Source organism: Delphinapterus leucas, chromosome 17 (genome assembly GCF_059928025.1).
Source record: "Delphinapterus leucas isolate spDelLeu-1000000601 "Yukka" chromosome 17, BTC_Dleu_Yukka2, whole genome shotgun sequence".
In the NCBI taxonomy this organism is placed as follows: Eukaryota; Metazoa; Chordata; class Mammalia; order Artiodactyla; family Monodontidae; genus Delphinapterus; species Delphinapterus leucas.
The window spans coordinates 8145086-8172105 of record NC_143145.1 but is presented as its reverse complement, the minus strand read 5'-3'; the positions used below and the strand labels follow the sequence as shown (position 1 = coordinate 8172105).

Below are 27020 nucleotides of genomic sequence, written 5' to 3'. Positions count from 1 at the left end.
GTCACACAGCTGGAGCAGTGCGGCAGGATCTGAACCCGAGGCCGTCCAAGTCCAAAGCCTGTGCTCTTTGCTGTCTCCGTTTTAACACTCTGTGCCAGGTGCCCCGTGAAGAAAGAAAGCTTTTAACATGCAACGTGCACAGTGACTCTCTAAAGAGGGACGCAGGAAGTCAGGTCCCCATTGATGTGCTGTAGATTGTTTCTTATCTCCCCAGCATCTCCAAAACCCAGTAATCCACGGGGCAGGTGCTGGGATACGCTGGTACATGGAACAGAGAAATAACACCTGCTCCTCCCACACTCCCCAAATACACATCTGCCCCCAAACTGCAGGCATGTACAGTAGGCGTGTCTGACTTGGAACAGCCTCGGCACAAACGTCACTTCCTCGGGGTGGCCCCTCCTGCCACCCACTGTACACAGGACACATGGCTCTTGTCCTCTTCCTTGTAGCATTTACCACAATGGCACGTATCTGGTTCTTAGCCGTCTCCCCAGCCTGACTGCAGATTCCCAGGGAGAAAGGCTTGCTCTGCCCTGGAGAAGGTGCTTAGAGATTTACACAGTCTACGCCACCTGTAAGCTGGTAAGTTGTGAAACGGCACCGATGCCTACTGTCTACACTGCCTGTAAGCTGGCAGGTGGTGAAAACAGAACCTACCACTAAGTGGTCCTCAAAGATTTCAGCTCTTCAGCTGCCAATTCTGGCTTGGGAGCTTTGTGAGCTATGGCAGACTATGTCGCTGGGCCTCCCAGACATTCGTTGTCCTCTTCTTTACGACAAAATTCCCAGCAACGTGCCTGATGAAATTCTCTCCTTCCACATCTCCCTTGTAGCCAAGGATGGTCAGAAGATTCAGTTCGGGCCAATGAGATGTCAGCAGAATTTGCTGCAGCTCTGAGGAGAATTCTTTTAAAGACTCAAACTTGGCCTTTTAATTTTTCTTTTTCACCCTTCCACCTGCTTACTACCTGGAACATGGATGAGATGCCCAGGGATTCAGCAGCCATCTTATGAGCATGAGGACAAAAGCTACACGCCCAGGGTGGCAGAGCAGGAAGCTGAAAGGAGTCTGAGACTGGGTGATATTCACAGCCTGCTGTACCAGGCCTTCTGGGTCAGCGAAAATATCAACCATTTCCTTGTTTAGGGCACTGTTTGTTGGGTGATATTAATTCTAACGATACACCCACCATGGGACCTTGGCCAAGTTACCGGACTTCTCTGAGAATTCCTCCCCTCAGCTGTAAACTGAGGTCAGTAACAAAGCCTTCTGCTTGTGGAGATGCTCCCAAGACTTTTAGTAGGGACCAGAAAGTGTTTTGGAAGTTGCAGCGTTTCCCTCCATGCTGGCTGTTACAGATGCCCACCCCAGAGACGATTACTGTCAAGCCACAGGGACTCGTCCCCAGGGTTTAAGGCAACTGGTTGGATGATCTAGGAGAGCTCTGAGACCAGCTGCTGCACCTCCCTCCATAATCCGCCTGCCCAGCAGGCCCTAGGGAGACGCTGAACGCTTTGGACTCTAAGAGGATGACACACTTACCCAGGCTCTAAGTCAGCTGGCGCGCTGGGCCGCCCCTCCCCTCGGTCTAGCAAGCCTTGGTCAAGCCACAGCCTGAGGGCAGAGGGCGCCCTCTGGAACAGCAGGCAAAGAAAGCTGATTTAGTCATCAGACGTAGCATTAAGTCAAGGCTTGCTGAGGCAAGCAAGGCAAATCATGAGAACAGAGGCTCCAGAGAAAAGGCCAGGGGCTTGCCCCACCACCAACTTTATGTGCAATAACCCCTCCCCCATCTTCCTGGTCCATCTCCTGTGCCCGCAGTGGGGGAGGGGAGGCCTGGCTGAGCCACTGGTCTCGTCCTGACCATTCAGTAAGGAGCACATGGATTATGAAGACTGACAGGGGACGGTACGTGTGTGGAAGGAGCACAATCGTATTTGCATAGAAGGGCAGCCGTCCCCTTACCGCACAAACACCATAAAGCCAGGGCTGGCCCCGGTGCTCTCAGGACAGACATTTCACAGATGGCAAAACCCAGCCTCCAGGGCTGAAGCCTAGCACCCAAAGCTACACAGCTGCAGGTAACAGGGTTAAGATTCCAGACAGGCCCTTGGGCCTCTGAGTCCTGATACCTGGCCCACTGGGACACCTAGAAGAGAAGAAGATCTCAAAGGGGCCAAGCTCCCTCCGTTTCCCAGCTTTCTTTAATGCTGCCATCACATGGAGAAACAGAAGAGTTATAGTCAGGAAATGATCTGTAGCGGGGGAAAGGGTGCCAGCCTGGGAATACAGTGGGAAGCTGGAACCCACGTGAGGACGGCGATTCTCCAAGCAAGAAAGAATCAGGGGGAAAGTCTCTCCTGGATTAGGGAAAAGCGGAAGAGTGGAAGCAGGGCCATCCACGGAGCAGAGGGAGGCAAAGGAGGCCTGTATGCTGAGTCTGATGCTGTGTTTACGTCACAATCGTGACACCCTGGGGACAGGGCTACTACCCCCACTTTTATAGGTTAGAAGACTAAGCCCCCAGGAAGTCAGGTGACTACCCAAGAACGCAGGGCTAGCAGAGGGAAAGCTGACCTGAACCCGCTTCTGTCCACTGTATCTATTTTGCAACACCAAGAGATGTGCGTCTACACTAGGTCAGCCTGATGGCCTGGGCTGGACCGACCTGGGAAGCCCATCGGAGCCCCATCACGGGGACGCTGTTGGGCAAGGTGCTCTGTCCCCTCCACCAGGAGGGCATTCCCAGGAAGCCCACAGAGGAGGGCAGAAGAGGCAAAGCCTCCCTTGGCACTGACCCAGATGCGTGCCGCTGCCATCTGCCGCTCGGAGTTTGCTCTAAGTCCTAACTGCTTTCTCAGAAGTGAGGCTGGGGGCAGGCGGGGATGGGAAACGGTGGGCTGAGGATTTCCAAGCCTCTGAGGTCTTCCCACCTTCAGTCAGGGGGCAGGAAAACAAGAAGCAATCGTGTGCCAAGAAAGAAATTCGTAAAAGGTCACCATTTCCATTTTCCCTGTGACCTGATCTGCTTCCAAGAGACGGGAAAAAAAAAGTCAGCACCCACACAATGGGGATCAGACGTCGCCCCCTGGCCCAGCTCCACCAGACTGGGAGCTCCAGAGCAGAAGCCAGACCCCAGGAGACCCTCCGGCCCACTGCCCCTCCTGCCCCGGCCCCCTCTGTCCCCTCCACCCAGAGGCCCTGTGGGTAACATCAGCTCATTGCCTGGAGATCCCTGGTGAGCACACAAACACAGATTCCCATGGAAACTGAATCAAATCAAACCATCCAAATAACTAAAGATCCAGGTGGAAGGAATTAGAAATAGCACCAGGAGAGGAGATTTGGGGCCAAAGGAAGTTACCCAGCCCCTGAGCGGGAAGTGATGAGCAGTGGACTCAACTCTGCTGTCCCCACGCCGCCCTCCCCCCCCCCCCCAGTTATATGGCCTTTGGCTCCGCACTGAGTCAAGCGTTGCCATCTATCTCATCATCGTGTGACACTGGGCAAGTCCCTTAAACCCCCGTCTCTTCAGCGCGGTTGGCAACAAAAACCTCTATTAAAGGGTTGTTTTGAGGATTAAATGAGATGATGCAGGAAGAGAGGGCAGGACAGTTTCTGACAAACAGCTGACGCTCAAGATACACCAGCTCTTACGACTCCCATGGTTTAGTATGTATCTAACAGTCAGATGGACCAAATTTAGGACTATCTCAATAATACCCTTTGACGAGTTTCTTAACATCTCCAAACTGGTCTCTCATCTGCTAAGGAGAGTATCATTTCCCACCTTGGCAGGGAAGCCCTGAGACAACGGGTGGGCACGCAAATACCCATTTGTTCCCTTCCCACCTCTTCCCTCCCCTCAGTGGCCTTCCACAAAGTGGCTCCCCACCTGGAGCAGAAGGGGTAGGGCTGGATAACAAAGCATCTGCCAGCTCTGATATTCTTGGATTCTAGAATTCTAGCCAAAGAAAATAAACCAGAACCCAAAATACTCTCACTTTCCCCACTCATCAGATTTGCAAACACAACTGCCTAGTCTGATGCCAGAACCTTCTCTGCAGAGTCAGATCAAACCACTTCCTTCCTGCAGCCCCAGCACCTCAGGCCAGCCGCCCACCCAGCTCTGTGCTCTGAGGGCTCCAGAGCCTCTCCAAGGGGGGACAAAGTAGGGTCTCAAGAGCTGCCCATCCTAAGGTGGCGTCAGGCCAGAAGAGATAAGGCAGAGATGCCATCTGCTCTGGCAGCTAAGCTGTCTCCTAAGACAGCAGATCTGGAGCTGCTTCTCACTGAGGACCTCTGGGCTAACAATGTGTATTTTGATTCATGCAAAAAAAAAAAAAAAAAAAAAATTCTCGACCACTTTGGGAAAGGAAACGAGTCTGCCCGATTTAGTCAAAATGCTGAAGTACCAAATACTCCTCGAAAAATAACATTGGCTGCTTTGGGACACACACAGTGAGGCAGCTCAGCCTCCTTAAACTCAACTCCCAAAGCGCTGCCCAGACAGGGCCCTGATTCCATGAGCCATAAGGACCAACTAAATGAACAGATGAAAGTGGGCTGCCGTTGAGGCATGTCAGTTCTCGGGTCCTTACAGCAGCTCCCCCTCAAGGGCTTGAACATAAACCCACCATAGCACTGTTCAGATTATCTACCTGGCCAGATCCTTTTTGATAGAAATTGCAAAGGTGACCTAGAATCTAGCACTGCAGTACATGTCGTGGTTGAGAGAGCTGATCTGGGGCAGAGTTGGGTTCGATGCGGCCCCGGCACAGTCGCTGGCCATGGGAAAGCCTCAGTTTCCTCATCTGTCAAGAAGGCATGAGGGTACAAAGTCCCAAAAGATTCAACAAAAGCTCCTGGGAAAGCCTGGGCCCCCGCCTGGCTCCTCAGAGAAGCTGAAGCCCACAGCAGGCAGGAGACTGTCGTTTTGCAGGAGCTGCCGCGTGAATCCAAGGTCAGGGTGGGTGGGAGAGTCTCCGCGCTGGTACGCTCTGCAGGCACCGCTGACCAAGGTGCTGTCAGCCTCTGCTCCCGCCCCGTGACCCAGAGAACGTCAGCCATTACGGTGCACGGCATCCTCTGAAGGACATCCTTCAGCGACCCACGCCCACGATTTTAGAGACTGCTGGAAATCTGGGAAACCTTGACAGATATCATGAGTCAACAAGATCTAGTAGCCAAATCTAAATGAATATAGTTTTATCCAAAGATCTTTTTGGAAACAACCTTGACAAAGTGTCACTCGGCACGCGGATGCAGCTCAAATATTGTGATTCATTTGTAAGATGGATCCTATTAACAGCTTACAGGAAGAATACATTTTGCCCTTGGAGGACTCAGAATCCAAGCCAGAGGGACCTCTGCATGTGCCAATGCCTCTGCATGGGTGATCGGTCCCTAATCTCCTCCTGTCATATGACTTCACAAATCACTCAGGTCTCAGTCCAATGTCACCTCCTCCAAAAGCCTTTCCCAACCCCTTAACCTGCCCCATCTCATCAACCTGCACCATCGTCTTCCAAGCCCCTACAGTAGCTGGGGTTGTCATTTTGCTGAATCCTTCACGTGTGTTGCCTCCCCCTTCTAGGGAGTCAGGAGGCTGGGTGCAATCCTAGCCCTACCCCTCTCCCACCCCGTGACCTCAGGCAAGCGACTGAACCTCTCTGCGCTCAGGCTCTCCATCTGTCAGATGAAGACAGAGTTTGTTGTGAGCAGTAGGAAAGCAAAACCCGGCAACACACTGGGAATATGGTGCTGAGCTATTCGTTTAGAACTGAAGCCCCTGGAAAGAGGGCTCACTGCCTGTCAGGCTCACTCCAGTATCCCCAGCACCTAAGACAATGCCAGACACAGAGCAGACATTTGTTCCAGAAACAAAGGAATGCACAATTGGGAAAATGCATCCACCTCCCAGGAGAGCTCTGGGACTCACTGGGAGGGCTCAGCCCAGGCTGGGGCACGATGTTGATGAGCCGTCTCCTGCCTCCCCAGCCCCTCGCCAAGGCTAACCTCTGTGGTCTTCAGGTTGCCACTCTGCTGATGTTGAGAGGACGTGGCAGCCCGCCCACTCCAGCCTTAGCCACCTTCAAGTTCGCTTGCGCAGGCCCCAAACTCCTGTCCCCTGCTCTTGCTACTACCTGTGCCCGGAGAAGGGAGTGCATAACAGTGCTTGGCAAACTGTCAAGAGTGACACAGAAGCAAGGAATTATCTTCACAGAGGAGAGATAAACTACGTTTTCCAGGCTTCTTGAATGACCAAAATTTTAGCAATCTACAATAACCATAGGACCCAACAATTCCACTTTGGGTACGTACCCAAAAGGACTGAAAGCAGAGTCCTGGACAGGTGTTGCACACCCATGATCACAGCAGCAGTATTCATAGCAGCAGAAGGGTGGAAGCAACCCCAGTGTCCACTGGTAGATGAAAGGATAATTAAAATTCGGTCTAGACATATAGAGGAGTATTATTCAGCCTTAAAAAGGAAAGACATTCTGACACAGGCTACAGCGTGGATGAAACTTATCTCACGTGACATTAGGTGAAAGAACCCAATCACAAAAGGACGAACGCTGTGTGATGCCACTTACGTGAGCTACTTGGAGGAATTAAATTCTTAGAAACGGAAAGTAGAATGGTGGTTTCCAGGGGCTGGGTGGAAGGGAATGGGGAATTAGTGTTTCATGGGGACAGTTACAGTTTTGCAAGATGGAAAGCGTTCTGGAGGTTGCCAATGGGAAGGGGGTGGGGGAGGGATGGACTGGGAGTCTGGGGTTAGTAGATATAAACTGTTACGTATAGAATGGATAAACACCAAGGTCCCACTGTAGAGCAGAGGGAACTCTATTCAATATCCCGGGATAAACCATAATGGAAAAGAATATAATAAAGGAGTGTATAAACTTGTGTAACTGAGTCTCCTTGCTGTGCAGCAGAAATTAATGAAATTTTGTAAATCAACTATACTTTAATAAAAAAATTAATTAAAAAAATTTTTTAAAAAGAAAGAGTGCTGAGATGGATGGAAGTAATGGCTGCCCTATATTATGGATGTACTTCATGCCCCTGAAGTGTGGACACTTAAAAATGGTTAGGATGGTAAATTTTATGTTGTCTGTGTTTCACCACACACACAAAAATAAAAATTGGAAGAACTTCATGATACAGTTGGTAGAGCAGGTGTGTTATTGGACCAATACTGGTTGGGAAACATCACATCAGGGTTCCCCTCTGTCACTGTCCTCTCTACACAAGGCTGGAGCGAATTTCCCCATTTCACAGATGAGGAAACTGAGGCTGAAGGGAGGTGAAGCATCTTGCTCTGGGTCAAACAGCCAAGAAAGGGCAAACCCGGCTCTCGAGTCTGGTTGAATCTGTGGCCTTGACCTTGGGGAGGAGGGACATCCAAAGGCTGCTGCAGGAAGACGAAAGCACAGAGGGGATGGCTGCTTCGGTGGCGGGAGCGGGACCAAGAGCTGACATTTCAGTGACAGAGAAAGTACGTTAGTCTCCCTGCCCGGAGCCCCGCCCAGCCCAGCCCCGAATGATCAGCCAGCCCCTGAGGCTGCCACTCAAGCTTCACAGCCCCCTGAGCCCATCAAACAGCCAGGGCCGCGGCTGCCACAGCTGCTGCATCTTTGCAGCTCTACTGCCCTGTCACTCGTCTCTCCCTGTTCTCAGGAGGGTGGGAAACGACCAGACAGAGGATCAGATGTCATCACCCTCAGCTGCCCGCACCTCACAACCCTGGACAAACGATTCCCCTCTTTCTCTGTCCTTCAGTTTCCCCAGGTGTAAACTGAGGGGCTGGGTGAGCCAAACCTGGGACCCCTGGAGACAACCTATTCACCTCCCACTTTCCCAGAGCACCCCCATGTACCCAGTGTCCTGTGAGACAAGAGACCAGCGGGGGGAGCTCTGGCCCGGGGACGGGAGAGGCAGAGACCTCGGCCCGGGAGCAGCACAGTAAGAGCACGGGCTTCCTTCCCGCTCCGACAGACCTGGGTGGGATACCCAGTCCCAGCCTCCGGCCTCAGCTTCCCCACCTGAACGATGAAGATAATGGTACCTCTGCTTATGCTGTTGTTGAGGAGTTAAATGAGATATTGGCCGGGAAGCCCTTAGCACAGGGCCTGGCTCGCAGGAAGCACCATTAAACCAGCCTCATCAGGCGTGGGCAGAACGGGAAGCTCTCAGGGCTGGAAGAGGCAAGGCTCGGGGTCTGGTGCCACCTTCCTGTCACTGCAGGGGACCTCAGGCAAGTGGCTTCCGAACGCTGACTCTCTTCTTCTTAAACAAGTATAACAGAGTACAACCAGAGGCCGTGTCCCATGAGACCAAGCGCTCCTTGAAGACCGAGGTCTGTGTTTTGGGTGCCGATACAGCCAGTGAAGTGATGGGTTCGGGTCCCCCGACCTTTGATGGCCTAGAAGGTGCAGGGAGCTGACAGTCTGAGTCACAGTGGGACGAACGAACCAGACATGGTCGGTCGGTGATGGGTGGGGCTGAGTGACTAGCCGTTGTCCTGGGCCTGAGCTACTCATAGCCCCGCCTCCTGGCTCAGTCTTGGACCCAGGGAGCTGCCCTAGTCCTACCCATCCCAGGTCCCTCTCTGTTCCTCTGCACAAAGGTGGGCTGAGCCCACCGGGTGGCCTGGCTTCTAGCTCTAGTAGGGCTGCAGGCTCAGTCAACACCACCCCGCTGAGCCCCCGCCAGCAGTGACCCCAGAGAAGAAAGTGTGCCTGGAGGTCTGACCACGTTTCCTCCCACCCCCGGGGACATGTGCAGGGGGGAGCTGGTGGCTCAGGGGGTTCCCAGACCCCGGAGTCTAAGGGTGACTTCCACATGTCCATCCATGCCTATGACCTGCATTCTTGCAGAGTGTGGCCTCTGCTTTCTGAGCAGTAAGCGCCGCTGTGAACGGCACTGGTGTCTGAGTTACAGCCAGGAGAGATGGGGAGAGGGCCCGGAAGTCGGGGGGGGCCTCCCTGTCTGCATGACCTGGAGGCACTGCTCATCTGCAATAAGGTGATACCAGAGCCCACACCCAGGGCTCTTGCAGAAAGTAAATGCGTGCACTTAAGTAAAGTAAAGTAAAGTAAAGGCGGCCTGCCTAGAACAGTGCCTGGCACATAGTAAGGGCTCAAAATCAGTCATTCTTACTGTTTTATTAATTTTACAGATGGAGGGTAAGGGAGGCTCAGAAGAGTTAACTTGTTCAAGGGCACACACCTTGAAAGGGTCAGCTAGAATTAAATCCGGTTGGCCTGACTCAAAAAAGGGGGAAAAAAAGATGCTTTTGTTCAAGATGCCATGACATCTCAGCTATGGCCTGACTGTGGCAAGTTTCACCGTCTGGGTGGCTCAGTTTCTTCGTTCATAAAATGGGGAGATGCCCGCCCTGATCTGAGTTCATCCACTGCAGATGCACCGAGAGGCTGGGACAGCAGTGATGCTATAAACCCAGGGTTGATGAGTCAGAGAGCTGCTCCTGGGGGGTGAGAGGGCATCTCCAGGCTCAGCTGCTTTTAATCACAAACCCCTGGGGTGGAAATGACCTGTCCCAGCCCAAGCTGTCCCTGCAGACTGCCCCAGACGCCCACTGACAGCAAGGGAGGCGAGAGGGCCCCAGGCTAGAAGGACCTCCCTCGGGCAGGCGGCATCCCTGCCAGCTCACGGAGTCGCCTTCAAGCCAAGCCAGCACCGCTTTTAAGTAAAGGGCACGTGATGGCTGCTAACCCTTGCTCAGGCTGCCTGCTCTTGGTCCTGACACAGACGCTGCTAGGAGGCCGTAAAAGCAGGTTTCATAGTCAAATCACACCAGGCACTGTCTAGCCGTGCAACTGAGGGCCAGGCACGCTTAACCTCTGAGCCTGTTTCCCCAGCTTTAAGAATGGAGACAGCAATCCTGACTGCATAGCGCTGCTGGGGTTCAGTGGGGTGTCCCCTGCGGAGTTCAGGTGTCACACGTCTGGATGTCCAGGGCCTGGTGCACAGTGGTGATGTAATAAGTGTGCTCTGAACAAGTCAGTGTTACCCAGTAGGATGTGTTGGCCTCAGAGAACAAACGGCCGGACAGAACCAACACCTCGGACACACCCTGTGGGTTCCACGGGCGCGGGTCAGGGGGGTCTCCAGGTATAGCCAGGATGACGCATAAGTGCACTAAGGCCCACACACCTTGAGTGTGATCTTCGCACATTCACCTCCCTGATTTCACCCCAGCCGACGTTTCCAACCCCTCTCCCTCTCTCCCCTCCCTTCCAAAGACAACGCCAAGATTCCCAGCCTCTGGTGGATGCTGGGCCGGTCGTTGAAATACGAGATCCAGGAGGATGAGTGAGGTATTTGGGGGGGAAGGGGGTGAAAGGTATGATGGAGACGCAGGGCTCAGAATGGGCCGGAAGCCCGGGCACCTGTGTGATGTGCAGGCAGAGGTCCAGGTGAGCGTGACGGCCTGCATCTGGTCTCTCTTCGGTCCTGTCTTTTCCGGGAAGCCCACAAGACCTGGATGTGCTCAGGCTTCCGGCTCCACCCCCAGCACCTGGCACGGCATGGGGCCCATGTCGCTTTGGGATAATGAGTCCAGGATTTACAGTTCCTGAGGTTCTGACCCGCCCCTGGGCCATGAGAGGCCAACCCACTCTCCCCAAAACTTGTTCTTGGACAGACCTTCAGATGCACCTCCCACCTAGCTCTCATGTCAACCTGGAGCAGAGATGGAGCCAGAAAACCACAGAGAAGGCTGGTTTCACTTTCCCAGGCACAGCCAAGAACGTCAAGCCTCTGCTTCCTCCATTCCCTCCCATCGCAGGGTCCCAAGCCCACTCAGTGTCTTGCCATTCCCTCCACACACGCCCCACAGCTCTGCCCAGCTCTGCAGGGTTGAAGGGGGCTGGATATCTGTCCTGCTTTCACAGGGGGTAACTGGCTCCTACGCCCTTGGCCAGAACTCAAACGCACTTCTCTCCGGGGAGAGAAGCTGAGTGTGGGGAATCAGCTGAGGCCACTTCCTTCTCTCCCCTTACCCCTAACATCTGAACACTGATCTAACCAATGGAAGAAAGAGGAAAAGAGAGAAGACAGAGTAGGAAAGGGGGAAGGGAAGGCACGTCTTCTACTTGCCTGAACATCAAACTCTTGCAGGAGGCCAGTGATGGTCTGTGGAAAGACAAGAGACGTGGTCAGTTTCATCAGTTTCCCGGGGCAGAGAAATTATGTCAGAACACACAGACCTCTCCATGCCCTGAGTCTGTTATATCTACCCTATGTCCTCTGTGGGGCCTCTCTAATGCCTTACAGAGAGAGACTTTTCATCTCAAAGAATTGCAGTCCAGCAGAAAAGTAGACACAGTAGATGGATTCCTTTTTGACTGCAGCCTTAGTGAAAAAAGATCTGAAGGTCTAAGCTGACCACAAGCTTGAGAGATACAGGACTGTAATTGCCTATTAACTGATCTCTCTGTCTCCACCTATGTGCTACACTTTTAAAGCTCAAAACTGACCATGTTACTGCCTTTAAATTTCTTCCACAACAGCCTATCATCTAGATTAAAATCCAATCTCTCATGGGTGGAAGAGGAGAACAGAGCATTTCCCTCAATCCAACAATTCTGAGTGTCCAGTCCAAATTCCATCTTTCACCAGAGCTGACACTGGCAGGTCAAGCCCAGGAAGACAGGAAAGGGGCCCTTGTCCCCTGGGTAGCAGTGGAAGTACAGCTCAGAGTCGAAGTTGGAGCCACCTGGGCCAAAGTTTCCAAGAGATGTTACTGGCATGCTTTCCTCTCAGCTCAGAGATGGAGTTCAAACACCCCCTGAAAGCGGAGGCCCAGTTAGACCCACCACTACCCACCGTGAAAGAAAACAGCTCAGCAGAGCAAAAGGCAAAAGAGGTGACAGAAGGGGAAGGAGGACCCCTTGGGACAGCCAGGGGTTGGAAGATAAGATTGTAACAGCCGCCTGCTGAGAGAGATTAAAATAGCTTCACACCCCCTGGGGCTGGGGTTAAGAACATTAGGGAGTTTGATAAATTCAGGTGGAAGCAAATGTGGCCAAAAATACTTCGTGTGTGTGTGTGTGTGTGTGTGTGTGTGTGTGTTGCTAGGAGGGAGTAGAAAAGCTATTCTGAACAACCCTAACCTTCAATATGTTAACAAGAGTGCAGAGGTCATCGAGATTGAGGACAGACATCAGGAAGAACTTCCCAACAGCAAACCTAATTAAAAACGCTTTGCTGAGTCAATCTAAGGAATTGGAAGGTTTACTTCCATCTAAACCTTGAAAGAAAGGGTCAATATCTACTTAGAGACAGGCTGACATGTAACCTGGAGTTGATAATCTTTTAGACGTTTGTTTGAGAAGTAAAATTTTCCAAGGGTAGCACTGTGATGCCTAAAATATATAAATGCTGTGTTTAAAAACGCATTTACCCTTGCACTCAGCGATGCCACTTGGGGAGTTTACCTTAGAGCTGCACCTGCGTGTGTACGAAATGATGTACATGTAAGATCCAACGAGTGTATGAACATCCTGCAGCACTGCTGGTAATGGCAATGCGGACCCAAGTGTCCACATACAGGGCACTGGTCAAATAAATGTGGTGGAACACTGTGACACTGGAAAGAGAGAAGCAAGTGCTCTATGGACTGACGTTGGAAAGGTCTCCATCGTAAGTGGATAAATAAATAAAGCAAAGCATGGTATACTATTTCATATGGTTTTTCAAAAGGGATAAGAATATGTTGATATGTATTTGTATCACCTAGGGGTTGATTTTTTTCTTGTTTGTTTGCTTTTCAATACTGTGTCAAAGATTCAGACAGAAGAGGAAATGGATTTGGAGCATGAATAGTGAATAGTACTGTAGCTGGCAAACTATGGCCCTCCCCATTCCTCCAACTTTTGTTTTGTAAATAAAGTTTTATTGGAACACAGCAAGCCCATTTGCTTACATATTGTCTAGGGCTGCTTTCATGCGGTAACTATAAAACTGAGTAGTTACAACAGAGACCATGTGGTCCTCAAAGCCTAAGATACTACCATCTGGCCCTTTATAGCAGATGTCTGCAGACCCCTAGCATGGCAATGATCTCAAGCATTCTGCAGCTTCGCCTGGCCTGGCTTCTAATACTAGCTGTGTCATCTATCCAAATGAACTTGGGCAATTCCCTTCCCAACAAGACCGGTTTCCTTATCTATATAATGGGAAATAGAAAGTTGCCTCCCACTTTCATAATGAAAACTCCATGAACTAATGGACCTAAAACAGAGCAGCCACTAGCAGAGTCATAAGCCCATTCCAGTGGCAGCTGGCCTGAGCTTGGCTCCAAGCCCCACATTTTGTAACCATGTGACCAACCCAAGAGGACAAATTAACCTCCTGGAGACTCAGCTTCCTCTTCTGTAAAATGGGAACAATCAATGAACCTAGTTTCTAATCAACCACAGCCTTATCCTTCCGTTTAGCAGGAGAAAACCCATGAAGTGTGACTGGCCCAGAGACAGGCACCCAGGACGTGGCTCATGCATGCTAATTTTACTTTCAAAAGCATTCAGTTGACCTTAGAGTAACTGCACTTTTGAACCTGAGCTTTACATTTTAAAAAAAGGTGTCTCATCACCGGCCGCTAAGAGGCTCTGTGAGAACTGGGACACGAACATAGTTTTAAAATACAGCGTCAACTATGTAAATGAAAAGCCTTTTCACATCCATCCACAGCCGGTCCAGGATGGATCATGCCAGGCTGGGCTGTAGGGCAGGGGCTTCTGTTTCCAACAGGGAGGACTTGTCGGCCTGAAAGATTTGCCCAAAAAGATGGTAATAATTGTAGCAACAAGAGCTCATGAGCAAAGCTGGTCCCCTTCAGGGCGGACAGGGTTCTAACGGCTCCACATGAATTAACCCACTCTTTCCTCACCCTGGCCCCATGACATAAGTCCTAGTGTCACTGTTTTTTAAAGTTGGGGGCCTGGAGCACAAAGAGGTTGAAGGATTTGCCAGTGGTCACAAAGCTGCTGGGTGTCACAGGCAGGATCTGAACATAGAGAGTCTGGTCCCAGTGTATGTGGCCTTAACCTCTAAGCTATGGGGCAGACAGAGTCGATGGACAATGGACTTCATGCTGCAGGTTTTAGAACCACAGGATGCCAGAGGTGGAGGTGATTAGAGGAACTCTGGTTCAATGTCCTTACTTCACAAATGAGATCAGTGAGGAGAGGGCAGAAAAGCCAGTGGTGGGTGAGAGGCCTGGCCACAGTGCCTTAGCACTCGGGAGCCAAGCTGGGACTTGAACTGGTACTTCTTGTCCCTTTGCATCCCTGGACAAGGTGACCTGTGGAAACCAGGAAGCAGTGGGCATGTGCGTGTGTGTGCATGTATACACATGTGGCAGTGTACATGCATGCGTGTTCCTATTGTGCACACACGTATGCCTGTGTACGAGTGGGCACGGGATGGGGTTAGCCAGGGGCATCTCCACTCACCTCCCCTTTCTCCACCAAAGGCTTCACCTCAGCGAGGTCCACGTCCTGCAGCTCCCGAGACATGTCCCTGCTGTCACCTGCCTACAAAGGGACAGAGACCAGGAGGTTAGCGCTTCCTGCTGAGACATGTTTTCAGAAAGGAGCAAATCTGAGGCCAGGGAGCAAGCCTTCACTTGCACAACCCAGCAGCTCCTACCTCCTGCCCACCGCCCCATCCCATCCCACTCTTGCCCCTGGGGACCCAGGGGAGTAGATTTCCTAGGATGGGAAACTGAGGCTTACGGACGCATCTACACTCAAAACCAGGCCCTCACGCCCAGTCCAGGACCACCCACCACACCGAGGACGTTTCTCCCTGCATTTTCGAAGGAGGCCCACATTGCCGAGCCCAAAGTCAGGCAGCCCCAGCTTGACGACCAAAAGGGGGCAGAAGGTCGCGGAGGCCCGCCACAGGCAGGCATGGCACTAGCTTCCTCCTTCTTCATCCTCAAACTAGAGGGGCCCCAACAGAGGGGCGGCCACGCAGATGCCCCCGTGTCCAGCTCTGTGCAGGGCACTCTGCTCCATGCTGGGGGAAGAGGGGCAGGGGGCAGGGAACACCTCACGCCAAGGGGTCTGACACTGACCACTCAGGAGGATTTTGAAAGAAAAAGGACTTTAGAGGCAAAAAGCACTGCATGAGCCAGATCAGGGGTGGGAGAGCAGGGGTGGGGAGGGCCGGGGTGGGGGCAGAGATCGGGGTGCGGCAGAAGAGGTCCTCCTTGGCTCTGACGCCCAGGCAAGTGCAGAAGAACCAAAAGAGCTAAGCTGAGCCGAGTTCGGGCGGCGGAAATGCCACCATAATCGACTCCCTGGGGAGCGAGGCCTGGGCGGTGACAGTTACTGAGCGCACACCTGGGTGCCTAATCAAGGACCTGGTGGCATAAACGTTTCTTGTTACGGATGAATAGTCAAACTGGGAGAACGAAGCGCCCACCAGTACCGGGGTGAGGCACAAAGAGTCCAGAATGAGGGTTCCGGGCTGCAGGCAGAGGCCGACGAGACAGGGTGAAGAAGTAAGTGACAGGAGGCCAGAGACCCTCAGGTCACAGACCCAGACCTTCCGCGTCGGCTACTTGGTGAAAAGCCGCCTGACCTCGGCCCTCACGCTGCTCCTTTCCGGGATGGGGACCTCGCCCCAAGCTCCCCGCAGACGTTAACAGCCAGAGAGAGAATGCAAGTCTCTGAACTTCCAGCCCGGGGCTCCTCTGAAGATCCAGCTCCCCGAACCCACAAGAGCCCTCTTTGTGACACACCTCTCAGAGGTCAGCGGGCGACAGAGCAGGGGCCACCCAGCCCCCAGCCCTGTGCCACTGTACATGGCATTCCGTGGGCAGGTCCCCTGGGATGCTCGGGTCTGGGGCCCCGGCACGATTTTCCCCAGTAGATAGCCAGCCCCACAAGAATGCCTTTATGCAGCCTTTGGAGTCCAGGCTCCAGAACATTCTGAAAACAAAGTCGGTTTTATATTTGTGAACATTGCTGGGCAGCTGCCAGCTTGGAAGCAGGAGGCATGAAAAGCCAAGGTCTGTCGGCCTTGCTAACTCAGCGTGTTCGTGGTCCCGAGACCCTGGCCGTGGGACACCTCGCCTACACAGCGCAGGGAGACTTCCAGAAGCCCGGGGCTCTGGCAACGCCACCGTTCGTGCTCAGAGGGAAAGGACTTTACATTTCACAGGGGCTCCTTCAGAAGCCAGGGATGAAGTCGGGGTCTCCCGCTACCCCCTGCGCGGGCCCGGGCAGGCCTCCTTCAGCCCCCTGTGCGAGTTCCTTAGGACAGGTAGCCTACCCGGCCCCTTCCCTTCCCTACCTGTAGCTCCTAGCATCACAGCCAGGTGCAAAGTCGGGCCTCAACTCGCTTGTTGAATAGACAGATGAACGGCTTTCGTGCAGCTTCAGAGCAATGTTTGTATGTAAATTCACTCTTACATGATCACCAGACCACAAGAGTGAAACACTGTGAAAACAGGTCTACATTTATAAGGGCTCATCCCAGACTGCAGTTCAGCCCGGTGTGCTCAGGTCTCCTTGGCTGCCAGGTGCCATGATCCCACTAGACTGTTGGCCTCTACCTGCCCCCTCATCCTCTTTCAGAACAAGAAATAGTTCAAGTCCAACCTTCCTGGCTTCCCAAACATGCTCCCAGAGAAACCTCTTTACTCCACGCCTTCTTTTCCTTCCGACAACCCAGCTTCCCAGACCCCAAGAGACAGTGGGTTGAAAACTGGCACGAATCCCTTGAACATCAGCATTTGAGAATCGCTGCTTTGGGCAGGTTGGGTGAGGGCGCCTCCCGGAGCCCCGCCCTCCATGTGCTCAGGGCCTTGGGGAGGCTCAGGGCGGAGCCCACGGAGAGCTATCCCGGTGTTTGTCTAAACGAGGGTGATTCTTCCCCCCCCCCCTCCATTTGGCGCTGTCTGGAGACATTCTTGATCATCATGACTGGGCGATGCTACTGGCATCTAGTGGGTGGAGGCCAGGGCAGCTGCTAATCACCCGACAGCGCACAGGATGCTCCCGCAGCAGAATTATCTGGTCCCAGTAGGGAAGAGGCTGAGACACCCTGGCCTAGACCAAGAAGCAACTAGTGACGTCCCCAGGACGCTGAAGTCTGCAGGGAGACCAGATAAAGCAGAGGGACGCTCCAGTTCTCCTTGTCCGGGGCAGGGGGGTGCCTGCAGGCCCGGGGCAGCCTGTAGCTGATAACCGTAACTGCAAATGTCCCAACAGGAAGAGTTGGCCGGGACCTCCGTCTAGGTCACTGCCCGCAATAACCAAGGCTGCCCAAATGGGCTGCAGGAGGTGCACCTTGAACCTTCCCCCTCCCCATGCCCCCCACCGCCCTCCCTGCGCTACTGGAGGAGCAAGAAGACAGCCTGCTTGGCACCCAGCTCTGCCGACTTAGGCCACTTGAGGCCAGCCCTCACCCTGTCTCTGTCGCCTCAATCCAAAAACTTCGCAAACTTTTGGTTCAGAAGCTGTTTGCCTGAAGGAAACCTTATAAGGAAGTTCAGTACATAAAAATTGATTGTCTTTAAGAAGAAAGCTGACGTGCTTTGGGCGAAGCCAGGGACATCTCCCAGCAGCCCCTCGTGCCCCCCCTTCCTATTATCTGCCACCGCCCCCCCGGCAAGACTAGCCCTCAAAGACCATCTGTTCCAGCAAGCGTGGACTGCACGGCAATTTACCCGGAGGTGGCTTTCCCGTACAGTAGGTTCTCATGCGACAGGCACTGAGCAGAGAGAGAAAGGACCCCTGGTAGCTCCGTTGACAACTCTACTATGTGACAAGTCAGGGACCGATGGGAGGTGACCTGATTTGGGTGCTCTGGCTGGTGCCCCCGCCCCCACCAGGTGCCACTCGGAGGGTCACACCAGGGTCACTCCCCGCAGCCGACCTGAGGCCCAACTTGGCTCAGCAAGCTCTCTCCCTGCACTTGAGGCCGAGCGTTGGATGCCCGTCCCCGCCCTTCTCCACGGCCTCCTGAAAAGTCCCAGCGCAGCGTCGGACTGAAAAGGGCTGAGGCAATCATGCAATGGACAGGGGGTGACAGGGCCAGGCCACGCAGGGCACAGGGGTGGGAGCCCAGGAGTCCGACTCCCAGCCACCCTGCAGCATGGGGATGGGGCCGTACCTGCCAACTGTGTCTCAGCACAGAAGGAAGCCGCTCCAGACAGGAAATGAGGTTGGGACAGGCCTCCTTCTGCTAAAACCCCACTCCGTGCCCAAAACAGGGCTCCAGGTCACAACGCCAGCTGCCAGACTGGTTTATACCGCATTTTCCTTTCCCACCTACTTGCCCAGAAGGAATTCTGAGAAAACCAACATCGCAGAAGTGAAAGGTAGCCAGGAGCTAGGCGGGGAGACTTAAGGGTCAGACCTGGGCATCACCATTCATGGGCTCTGTGATCTAAACTCTGAGCCTCAGTCTGCTCATCTATAAAATGGGCATAACAACTCCTGTTCCCAGTGAGTAGCAGCGGGGCTTAAATGAAACTATGGCACACAGAATGTGGCAAATAGCTGCTTAATTAATCAGTGCACTTTTCTGGCTGCCTCAGAGACCGCGGACATCTGTGGGGACACAAGTCTATGTTTCATACATTCTTAGTCCCGGAGTGGCCCAGCAAGCAGGGGACACAGAGAAGAGCTTCAGCAGGCGCCACATGGGTTTCCAGCAATCAGACCCAATGCACCATCACACAGGTCAATGAGTAACAAAGGCCCAAGGGGGGCGGGCAAATACCTTTCCAGTTCAACAGACCCAGGAGTCAGTCAGCAATTAGCTGGACTTCATGGGTTCCAGGGAAGCCAAGACTGAGATTTGTCCAGAGGAGGGACATAGGTGACCTCGGGGACTGGGAAGGCAGTGGGCAGAGAGGCATTTCAGGCAATGAGGTCACGTGAGAGCTGTTAACCAGTCACCGGGAGAGCGAGGGGACACAGCCTGGGATTCTCAAAAACCCTGGTAGAGCAGCAGGAACACTGCTTAGGAGTTGGGGCATGGGAACCCCCTCACATGACTTTCCCCAAGTCATTCATCCCCTCCCTGGGCCTTGGCTTCCCATCTACTAAATATGTGGTGTGTGTTCTATGGACAGCACATGGTCCCCAAAGCTCAGGATGGATGGGAGCCTAGGCGGGAGTGTGCTGCACGCAGACAAAAGGGCCGTGCACCCTGGGGTCCTACCAGGGCCCCATGCAGCTTGGCTCTGCCTGGATCCATCTGCCCTGGGAACCTGGAAGAACCTCTCCTCCCAGCCTCGACCCCTTCCCTGTCCATTAAACAGGAGTCTCCCTCCAGCTCTGGCACTCTTCTAGCAAGCCACACAGGGGGACCTATCTGCAAGTTCTGCTGGGCCCCTAGAACTCCCCCGAGGCAGGGCGGGGGTGTCCAGCAGACAAACATCCAGGATGTGCTCTAGGAGCCCCAAGATGCACCCATCTCAGCAGGAGTGGCCAAAACCCTGCACACACACAGCAGGATCACAGCAACAAGAACTTCTATGGCACCTCCTGGGCTCCAAACTCTGTCCCTCCTTGGAGCTTTCCAGCAACACTAGAAGGTGGACCTTATCGTGAACAATCTGACAGGGAAAAACGGAGGCACAGAGAGATTATGAAATGTACCCCAAGTCACCAAGCATCAAGATGGCACAGCTTAAAGCAACCTTAAAGGGGACAGTTGACCACGACACCAGCTTACTCTAAATAGACATACATACCATGCACCCAGCCCCAGGGTGAGGATGTGCTGAGGATGGGCTATATGTGTGCCCAGGAGGCTTCCCCTGTGTGGATCAGCTGGGGGAGCCATGTGTTTCTCCCTCTACCATGGGCAGCCCCCCAGAGCCACCACGAGAGGCCCCCTTCCCTGCAATACCACCCGGGATCTTCCTGTGGGTTCTCAGCCCCCCTGAGCCACCATGAGAGGCCCAGCCCACATCTTAGACTTTTCTGTTCTCTCTTCACAATACCCAGAAGGACTTCAGTGTTTAGCTTTTCCCCAGAGTGCCTTCCTGACATGGCAAATCCAATACTTTGAAAAAGGGTTCACTGCATTGTTCTATCTGTTCCTCAAGGAGGTCCCTGGAAGAATGTGGATCTGATCATCCCAGCTTACAGATGGGTCACCTGAGGCTCAAACGCCAAGGCCCATGTGACTCCCTTAAGGCCTAGACTCCATCCTTCGACGTGGGTGCAGGTGTGCAGGGCAGGCGCAGACAGACCACAGCCTCCTGGAGTCCTTCAGTGAAGCAGAGAGAGAGGGCCCAGGAGCGATTGTTGATAAGTTTGCATCGATTGTGACGGTCAGCCAGTGGTCCAGATTTTGTCTGCTCCAGAACACGCCTGGTTTCCAAGCCACATGAAAGCGGTGTTTTTTCCAGCACACTGGACTCTTTATAGAACAGAATTTAAAAGGGGGGCGGGGGGATCAATGGGTGCTGCTGTCGCCACAACATCTTCCCCGAATACAGGGATCCCTGGAAGGTTCCAGAGAAAAGACCCCCGTCTGCGTTAACCTCAAGGAAAGTAGCCTTGGGGTATGCCTTGCCTCTTTCTGCCTTGCTGTGAATGCGTTCTTTGGTCCTTTCTTTGCCAAAGAGATTTTGATGCCAAGCTACCAGGCAGTTGGTGGGTTCTCTTGATGTTTTCTGGACCTTTCGAAACCCAAGGCTCTGGGGAGGGTGAGGAACTTGGTGGCCTTAACTCTCAATGTTTTTCTTAAGTAATAAACCTAGGAAAAAATATGGCTGGACTCACTGGACCTTCAAGAAAGTTCCCCAGTTGAGGGGAAGGGAAGTCAAAAATAGGGCTTTCAAAAGTCAATAAAACAGTGACAACACAACTGCGGAAAAGCAGATCAGACAATCAGAATTCCTCGAGGCCCCTGCTGCTCTGCATGGAGGTTGAACCTCGGCAGCATTCAACAAACTGACTGATATTGAAAGAATGAAAAAGGAATCACTAAAGAGAAGACACACCCAGCTGCATGCATTCCCCGGGTACCAGTCTAGAGCTGAAACGGAACTTGTCTGTGTTCGGCCAGAGCACAGAACCAGCAAGAAGGTCAGGGAGTGTGTCTGGGACACAATAGCAGGAAGAGGGAGGGGCCAGCACTTGGTCCTCGCCCACCCCCTTCCCTGCAACACCACCCAGGATCTTCCTGTAGGTTCTCAGCGGAGTTTTGGCAGCCCAGCTACGTGTTTGGCAGAGAGAAGATCAGATCGTCTGCAGGGACGAGCAGAATGACGGAAGTCCAAAGGAGGATGCTGGGTGGGTTAGAGGATTTTTCTGAGAATCTGCGGGACAAGCATAGGCGGCACTGGATGGTCTGTGGGATAATTTGTGGAAAGCACACAGACGGAGCCAGTGTTCGCATTGGATGTGGATGTAGTTTCTTCCTACAAAACCCTTTGTCCCCGAGATGGGATGAGTGCCACGCTGACGGGATCCTTCCCCGAAATGGTCTTGCTGCTTCTACCCCCTGGATGGCCTTCCGACCTTTCCTACACAAGAGGGCCCAAGTTATTTCCTTAATAAGTGGAGGTTTCCTTTGGACCAACATTAATTGAGTGCCTACTAAGTGCCAGGCTCTCAGGTCTACAGGGAAAAGGGTGAATAAGGAGACAACCCAGAGTGATCCAAGAAGGGTACCTAACCCAGCCTGCCTGCCCGGAGGGGAAGGCCAGGGAGGGCTTTCTGGAGAAAAGAGACAAGTTCAATGATTAATAAGGAGAGGGGAAAGGAGGTGAAGGCTCCCAGCTAAGACAGTCCTCAGAATTACCTGTCTCGTAAGAATGCCTCTCACACCCACATTCAGAGAGGGCTGCCCAGAACCTTCTCAAAGCCAACAGGGTGGAGTCGGGGGTCAAGATGGGGGAACAGGATGGAACCCCGGTCCCCAACCACCTCTTTAAGCAGAGCTGCACATGGGCGTAAAATTTATATGTACAGAGGTTTCCACAGGTTTAAGGAGGAAAAAAAATCTATAAAAGATAAGGCCTCCAGACTGCTAACGAGTCCCATTTCCTACCACCTGTTGGAGGAACAGCCCTGCCGGAATGGAAACGCCTGGAGATGGAGCCCGGGTGAGCAGGGGTTGGCAGGTCTTCAGTAAATGAAGTCAAAGATTGGGTCAAAGAGAGACCTCTGTGTGGACGCGAATTCTGTAATCTGGTCTGTCCTGTGGTGCCAAGTCAGATTCCCAGGATTACCCAGGTCTCTTCTCACAAGGCGCCCACCCTGGAGAGCTGGGTTCCATGCACACCTGATAAGAGTCCTCCACCCCCCCTGCCCACCCCCCTCCAACAAGCCTGGGCTGGCACAGCAGGGGGCCAAGTGAGTGTCCAGGGAATTTAACCTCCTCAGGTTCTGCAGCAGAAATGGCCAACCCGCCTGTCTCTGTCTCCAAACATAAAGAGAGAGAGCAAGCAGAAGGGCAGGGCTAGAACCAGACTGAGATCAGGGAGGCAGGAAGGGCTGCCCGAAATGAATCCAAGAAACAAAGTTCAAGTTCTAAAGACAGGTCCAGAAGGATGTGGGCGGGGAAAGGTCCAGGGCGGCTCACGTGGAACAGAACCCCATCACTTGATTCTGGACAAGCAAGTGACCTGCGCAAGCCTCAGTTTTCTGACCTGAGAAATGGCAAGGATGTCTCCTATCTCAACTGAACCAGGCAATGCCCTGAAATCACAAGTCATGTTAGCCAGATAAGAGCTACTTACTGAGTACTGTGTCCCCAGACCCTGGAGGTATGAGAAATGTGGCCAGCCCTTTCTTTTCCTCTCCCCCTACCCATTATTCTGGAGCAGGTATCCTCAACTCTGGCCGCCTTCAGTACACCCTACCTCCGGCCCAGCCCAGGGAGCTTTGAAACAATGCAGATTCCTGGCATATCCCAGACCTACAAGGCCTGGAAATCTGCATTTCAGACCAGGTTCCCATTACATTTTTATGCATCCAGCATAAGCCTAGCTTTTTTTTTTTTTAAATAAGTGTATTTATTTTACTTATTTAATTTTGGCCGCGTTGGGTTTTTGTTGCTGTGTGCGGGCTTTCTCTAGCTGCAACGAGCAGTGGTCACTCTTTGTTGCGGTGCGTGGGCTTCTCACTGCAGTGGCTTCTCTTTTTGCGGAGCATGGGCTCTAGGGGCGCAGGCTTCAGTAGTTGTGGCACGCGGGCTCAGTAGTTGTGGCTCGCGGGCTCCAGAGCTCAGGCTCAGTAGTTTTGGTGCACGGGCTTAGTTGCTCTGCGGCAATGTGGGATCTTCCCGGACCAGAGCTTGAACCCGTGTCGCCTGCACTGGCAGGCGGATTCTTAACCACTGCGCCACCAGGGAAGCCCAAGCCTAGCTTTTTGGAAAAACTTCAAGAAGCAAGACATGAGTCCAGCATTGCAGGTGCTCCCACTGGTCTGGGTAAGTTTAGAACAAAGGTTCCTGCCGCTGATTGCCAAGGAAATGCCTTGTCATTTGTGGAACTGATTGACAGCAAAGTCCCTCACGGTGTCCTCACAGGCGAGTACTGTTCTCAGTTCCTTCCACGGATTAACTCAATTAATATTTACACGTCCCAGTGAGACAGTGCTGTCTGTTATTCCCATTTTTCAGGGGAGGAAACTGAGGCCCAGAGCTCCTGATTGCCTCTCTGTACTTTTCATTCAAGCCCTTATGCAATCACCCCCAACACACTATCATGAAAAAGAACAAAGGCTTTCAAGTCTGACTCCCTGGGTTCTAAGTCTGGCTCTCCCACGTTCAGTCACGTGGCCCACAAGCAAGTCCCTTCAACATTCTTGGCCTTGGTTTTCTCATCTATTCAATGGAGCCAAGACAGCCCAAGCAGAGCTCTTGCAAAGATGAGATGGGATGCGAGGATACAGCCACTGATCTGAAGAGAGAGAGGTCTTGTCCCTCCCCGGCCCCCTCCGCCTGAGTCAGGCCCCCTCCTTGCTAGAATCTCAGATGCTGAGTCATCACCTTGGCTTCCTTTCTGAAGCACAGGGCCTTCTGAGTCACGCCTTGGATGGGATTCTCTGGAGTTGGGTCCCAAGGAAGAACTGCAGCTTCAGGCCATCAGAAAAACACAATGCAATCTTTCTTCCCCTTCCTTGCTGAGGCAGCTCAGGCCAGATTTCAATGCACTGAGGGGAGGGAAAGGGGGGTCCAGCTCTCTTTAGATCTGGGGTCCAAGCTGGAGGAGGCAGCCCAAATCCCATCAACCACCGCTTAGCGGGGCTGCAGCCCTTTCTCACTAGACTGAGTCTGCTAATCTCTCAAGAACACACAATTCACACTGAAAATCAATCAATCACCCACATTCTGTCTGGAAAGTTTCCTCACCAGAAACTCAGTGAAGATCCAATTTATTTTTGCCCCTCTGACAGCAGAAAATAAATCTCTCAAGACTGAGACCCCCTTTCACCACCTTCAATCCCAGCCAGGAGACCCCTGGAAAGGGTCTTGGAGAGCCGATTCCCAGTTTCGGCTCATCCTTGGTAAGTCGTTCCCTGTCTCAGTTTCCATCTGTAAAATGGGTAGAAGTTGGACCAGAAAGTTGTGTGAGTTTTTAATTCCAGTCCAAATTATCAAACCAATGGATAGTAATCCTGGATTTGATTCTCAGGAGAGGAGACCCCAAGAGATGCTCCAAGGTCTCCTTGGAAAGCCCAGGCACGTGCTACCACCAAAAGGTCTACTGCCTCCTTGGGATGCTGGCTACCTGCGGGATCATCGGGGAGTGGGGCAGAAGGGAAGGAGCCATTCAATTCATTCAGCGTCTGTATTTGATCCCTGCCCAAGGACCTGGCCCTGGGCCAGGTGCCAAGTGATGGGGCGAGGGAGGCAACACCTTCCTTCTCACTCTCTAATGGGAGACAAGGTCCCACAAAGCTAAGAAGGGACATCCCAGGCTTCGATCCTTACACCAGAGCACTGTCCCTTTGGAGGTTTCCCAGCACTTCCGGACCACCTCTACCTCCCCTCCTCCCCTGACTCCCACCCTGTGCCGCTCCGTTCCAGCAGTTACCACCACAGAGGGCTGGGGGCTGCACCCGCACCTGCATTCCTCCCCCACTTGGTGAGCCCCTTGAAGGCAGGTGCCGGGGCCGGCACTCTCTGTACCTTGCTTATTTCAGTTCACGTTTGTGAAACTCAGTAACGACTCCAGAATTTCTATAAAGGAGGAGGCTGTGCTGGAAGGTTTGCCTTGACACTGCATTTTTCATAGCAAGAACACGGTTTGTGTTTAGATATTTTGTTCTTTAGGAGAAGGTGAAGTATGGCTAATGGCCATTATTAGGAGGCTAAAGCCCTCCTGCGTGGCCACTGGCTGAACTCTCTTCGAATCTTTAATCTTTCCCAGTAACTCAAAGGAACCAAACAAACTTCAAACTGAAGCGCCCAGGACATCTGCGAAGAAGAGTTGGTCTCGGGCACAAGACAACCGGGCCCTCCGCCACCAGATTTCCCTCCCCCACCAGCTGCCAGGCACCTCCCCCTTCCAAGCCACAAATCGGTGCTGCCCCAGACCCACAGGGACGTCTGACAGCAGAGGCGACAGACGGCCGAGTGGGACTGGTGGGCTGGGGTGGGGGGAGGGGAGGGGTAAGGAAAAGAGCCACTAAATCCCAGCGTCAGCCACTAACGTGACCCAAGCGGTGACCGCGCGTTTGCCCCGGAGCGCACCGCTTTGCACCACACGCCCTGCCCACGGCTGAACCAGAGACCGCGGCGGATGGCCCAGGAACGTCCGAGCAACTCCAGCGGCTCTCCTCCTGCAGGGCAGGAGAGGCGGGCCCGGGAGGCAGGGGAGAGAGGCGAAAAGGGGGAGGCAGGGCGGAGGCGAAAATGACGCCACTCGAAGCCCCCTCCGGCCCAGGCCGCCTCTTCCGCGACGCCACAGTGCCCACCCCGGGCCACCTCGGGGGCCGCACCCTGCCACCCTCGCTCCCGCGCGTGTCACACGCGCTGTGACACACCTCATACCCACCCCACCACGCACACACACACACACACACAGGCGCGCCCCACCCCTGCTTCCAGGCTGAATGGGCCCCCGCCCCTCGGACGCACCCTGACTCTGGGCACAGTCTGGGAAGCAGGCACACCCACGCCCCCTTCTCCCGCCTCATCCCCATCGCCGCTCACCCCTACCCACCGCCTTTCTACACACGCGCACTCAACCCCTCCTTCCCCAGACACCCCACTGCAGGGACAAACGCCACTCCGCCCCCGACACACGCACTCTTGGTCCCTCCCCCTGCTCCCAGCTCCAGCTCGCCCCCCGGCCCGCGGCGCCAGCTGTGATCTGGGAGGGCCCCGGGAGCGCGGTCAAGGTGTGCCCCGAGCCTCTCCACCCCCGACCCCGACCCCCAGGATCCCACTTCCTCAGCTAGGGGAAAGGTGAACGGGGACCTTTTTTTCCTCTTGTAGCCGAATCGAAACCCCTCACTCCGGCAGTGCCCGCGCCCCCAAATCCCCTGCTCGCTCTCGCCCTCGCGCCACGGGGAAGCCGAGCACTTGGAGCTCCGCGGGGCCACAAAGGGCGGTCCAGGAGCTGCAGCAGCACCCACGGGCGACCGATCCCTCCCCGCCCGGCGGGAAGAGGGCGTCAGGCTTACCTGAGGTTGAGAGAGAAAAGCAAAAAGAGCCGGAGCTAGGCTGGCGGCGCCCAGAGGGAGCGAGGAGAGCGGCGAAGAGAGGCGTACGCTCCCGAAGCGGAGCTGGGAGCCAGGTTTGTTTATGCCCCGGAGGAGGGCGACTTTATAGGCGCTGTGGCCCCGCCCCCCGTGCCTCGCCCCGCCCCCGCCCTCCCGGGCCCGGCTCGCAGCGGGGACACACCCCTCGCCGCTCCCTCCTCGCGGGCGCTCCTCCCGCTCCCTTGGGCGCCACTGGCCGTGCTGGGGCAGCGCGCGGCGGGCGCCCGCCGGAGCCGCCGCCTGTTGCGCAAGCCCGAGTAGGGGCGCGGCGGGGAGGGGCCTCC

At 53.9% G+C, this 27020-nt stretch overlaps 1 protein-coding gene across 5 annotated transcripts in view; it reads right to left on the bottom strand.

Annotated features, from left to right (window-relative positions):
• NDRG1 (N-myc downstream regulated 1) overlaps positions 1–26798 on the bottom strand; it is a 55682-nt gene extending 28884 nt beyond the window's left edge. For 3 of the 5 annotated variants that reach the window (XR_016388279.1, XR_016388278.1, XM_022555203.3), the window contains exons 1-3: positions 26659–26761; positions 14497–14577; positions 11138–11173 (exon numbers count right to left, since the gene is read on the bottom strand). Coding sequence is in view for 1 of the 5 variants with exons in the window: in XM_022555203.3 (XP_022410911.1) it covers positions 11138–11173; positions 14497–14559 (99 nt within the window). In the remaining 4 variants the exon portion in view is untranslated. Of the gene's footprint in view, positions 1–11137; positions 11174–14496; positions 14578–26658 lie in introns of those variants that run through there. The other 2 variants (XM_089898697.1, XM_089898695.1) reach the window with 2 other exon arrangements.
• Between the last annotated feature and the right edge of the window lie 222 nt (positions 26799–27020).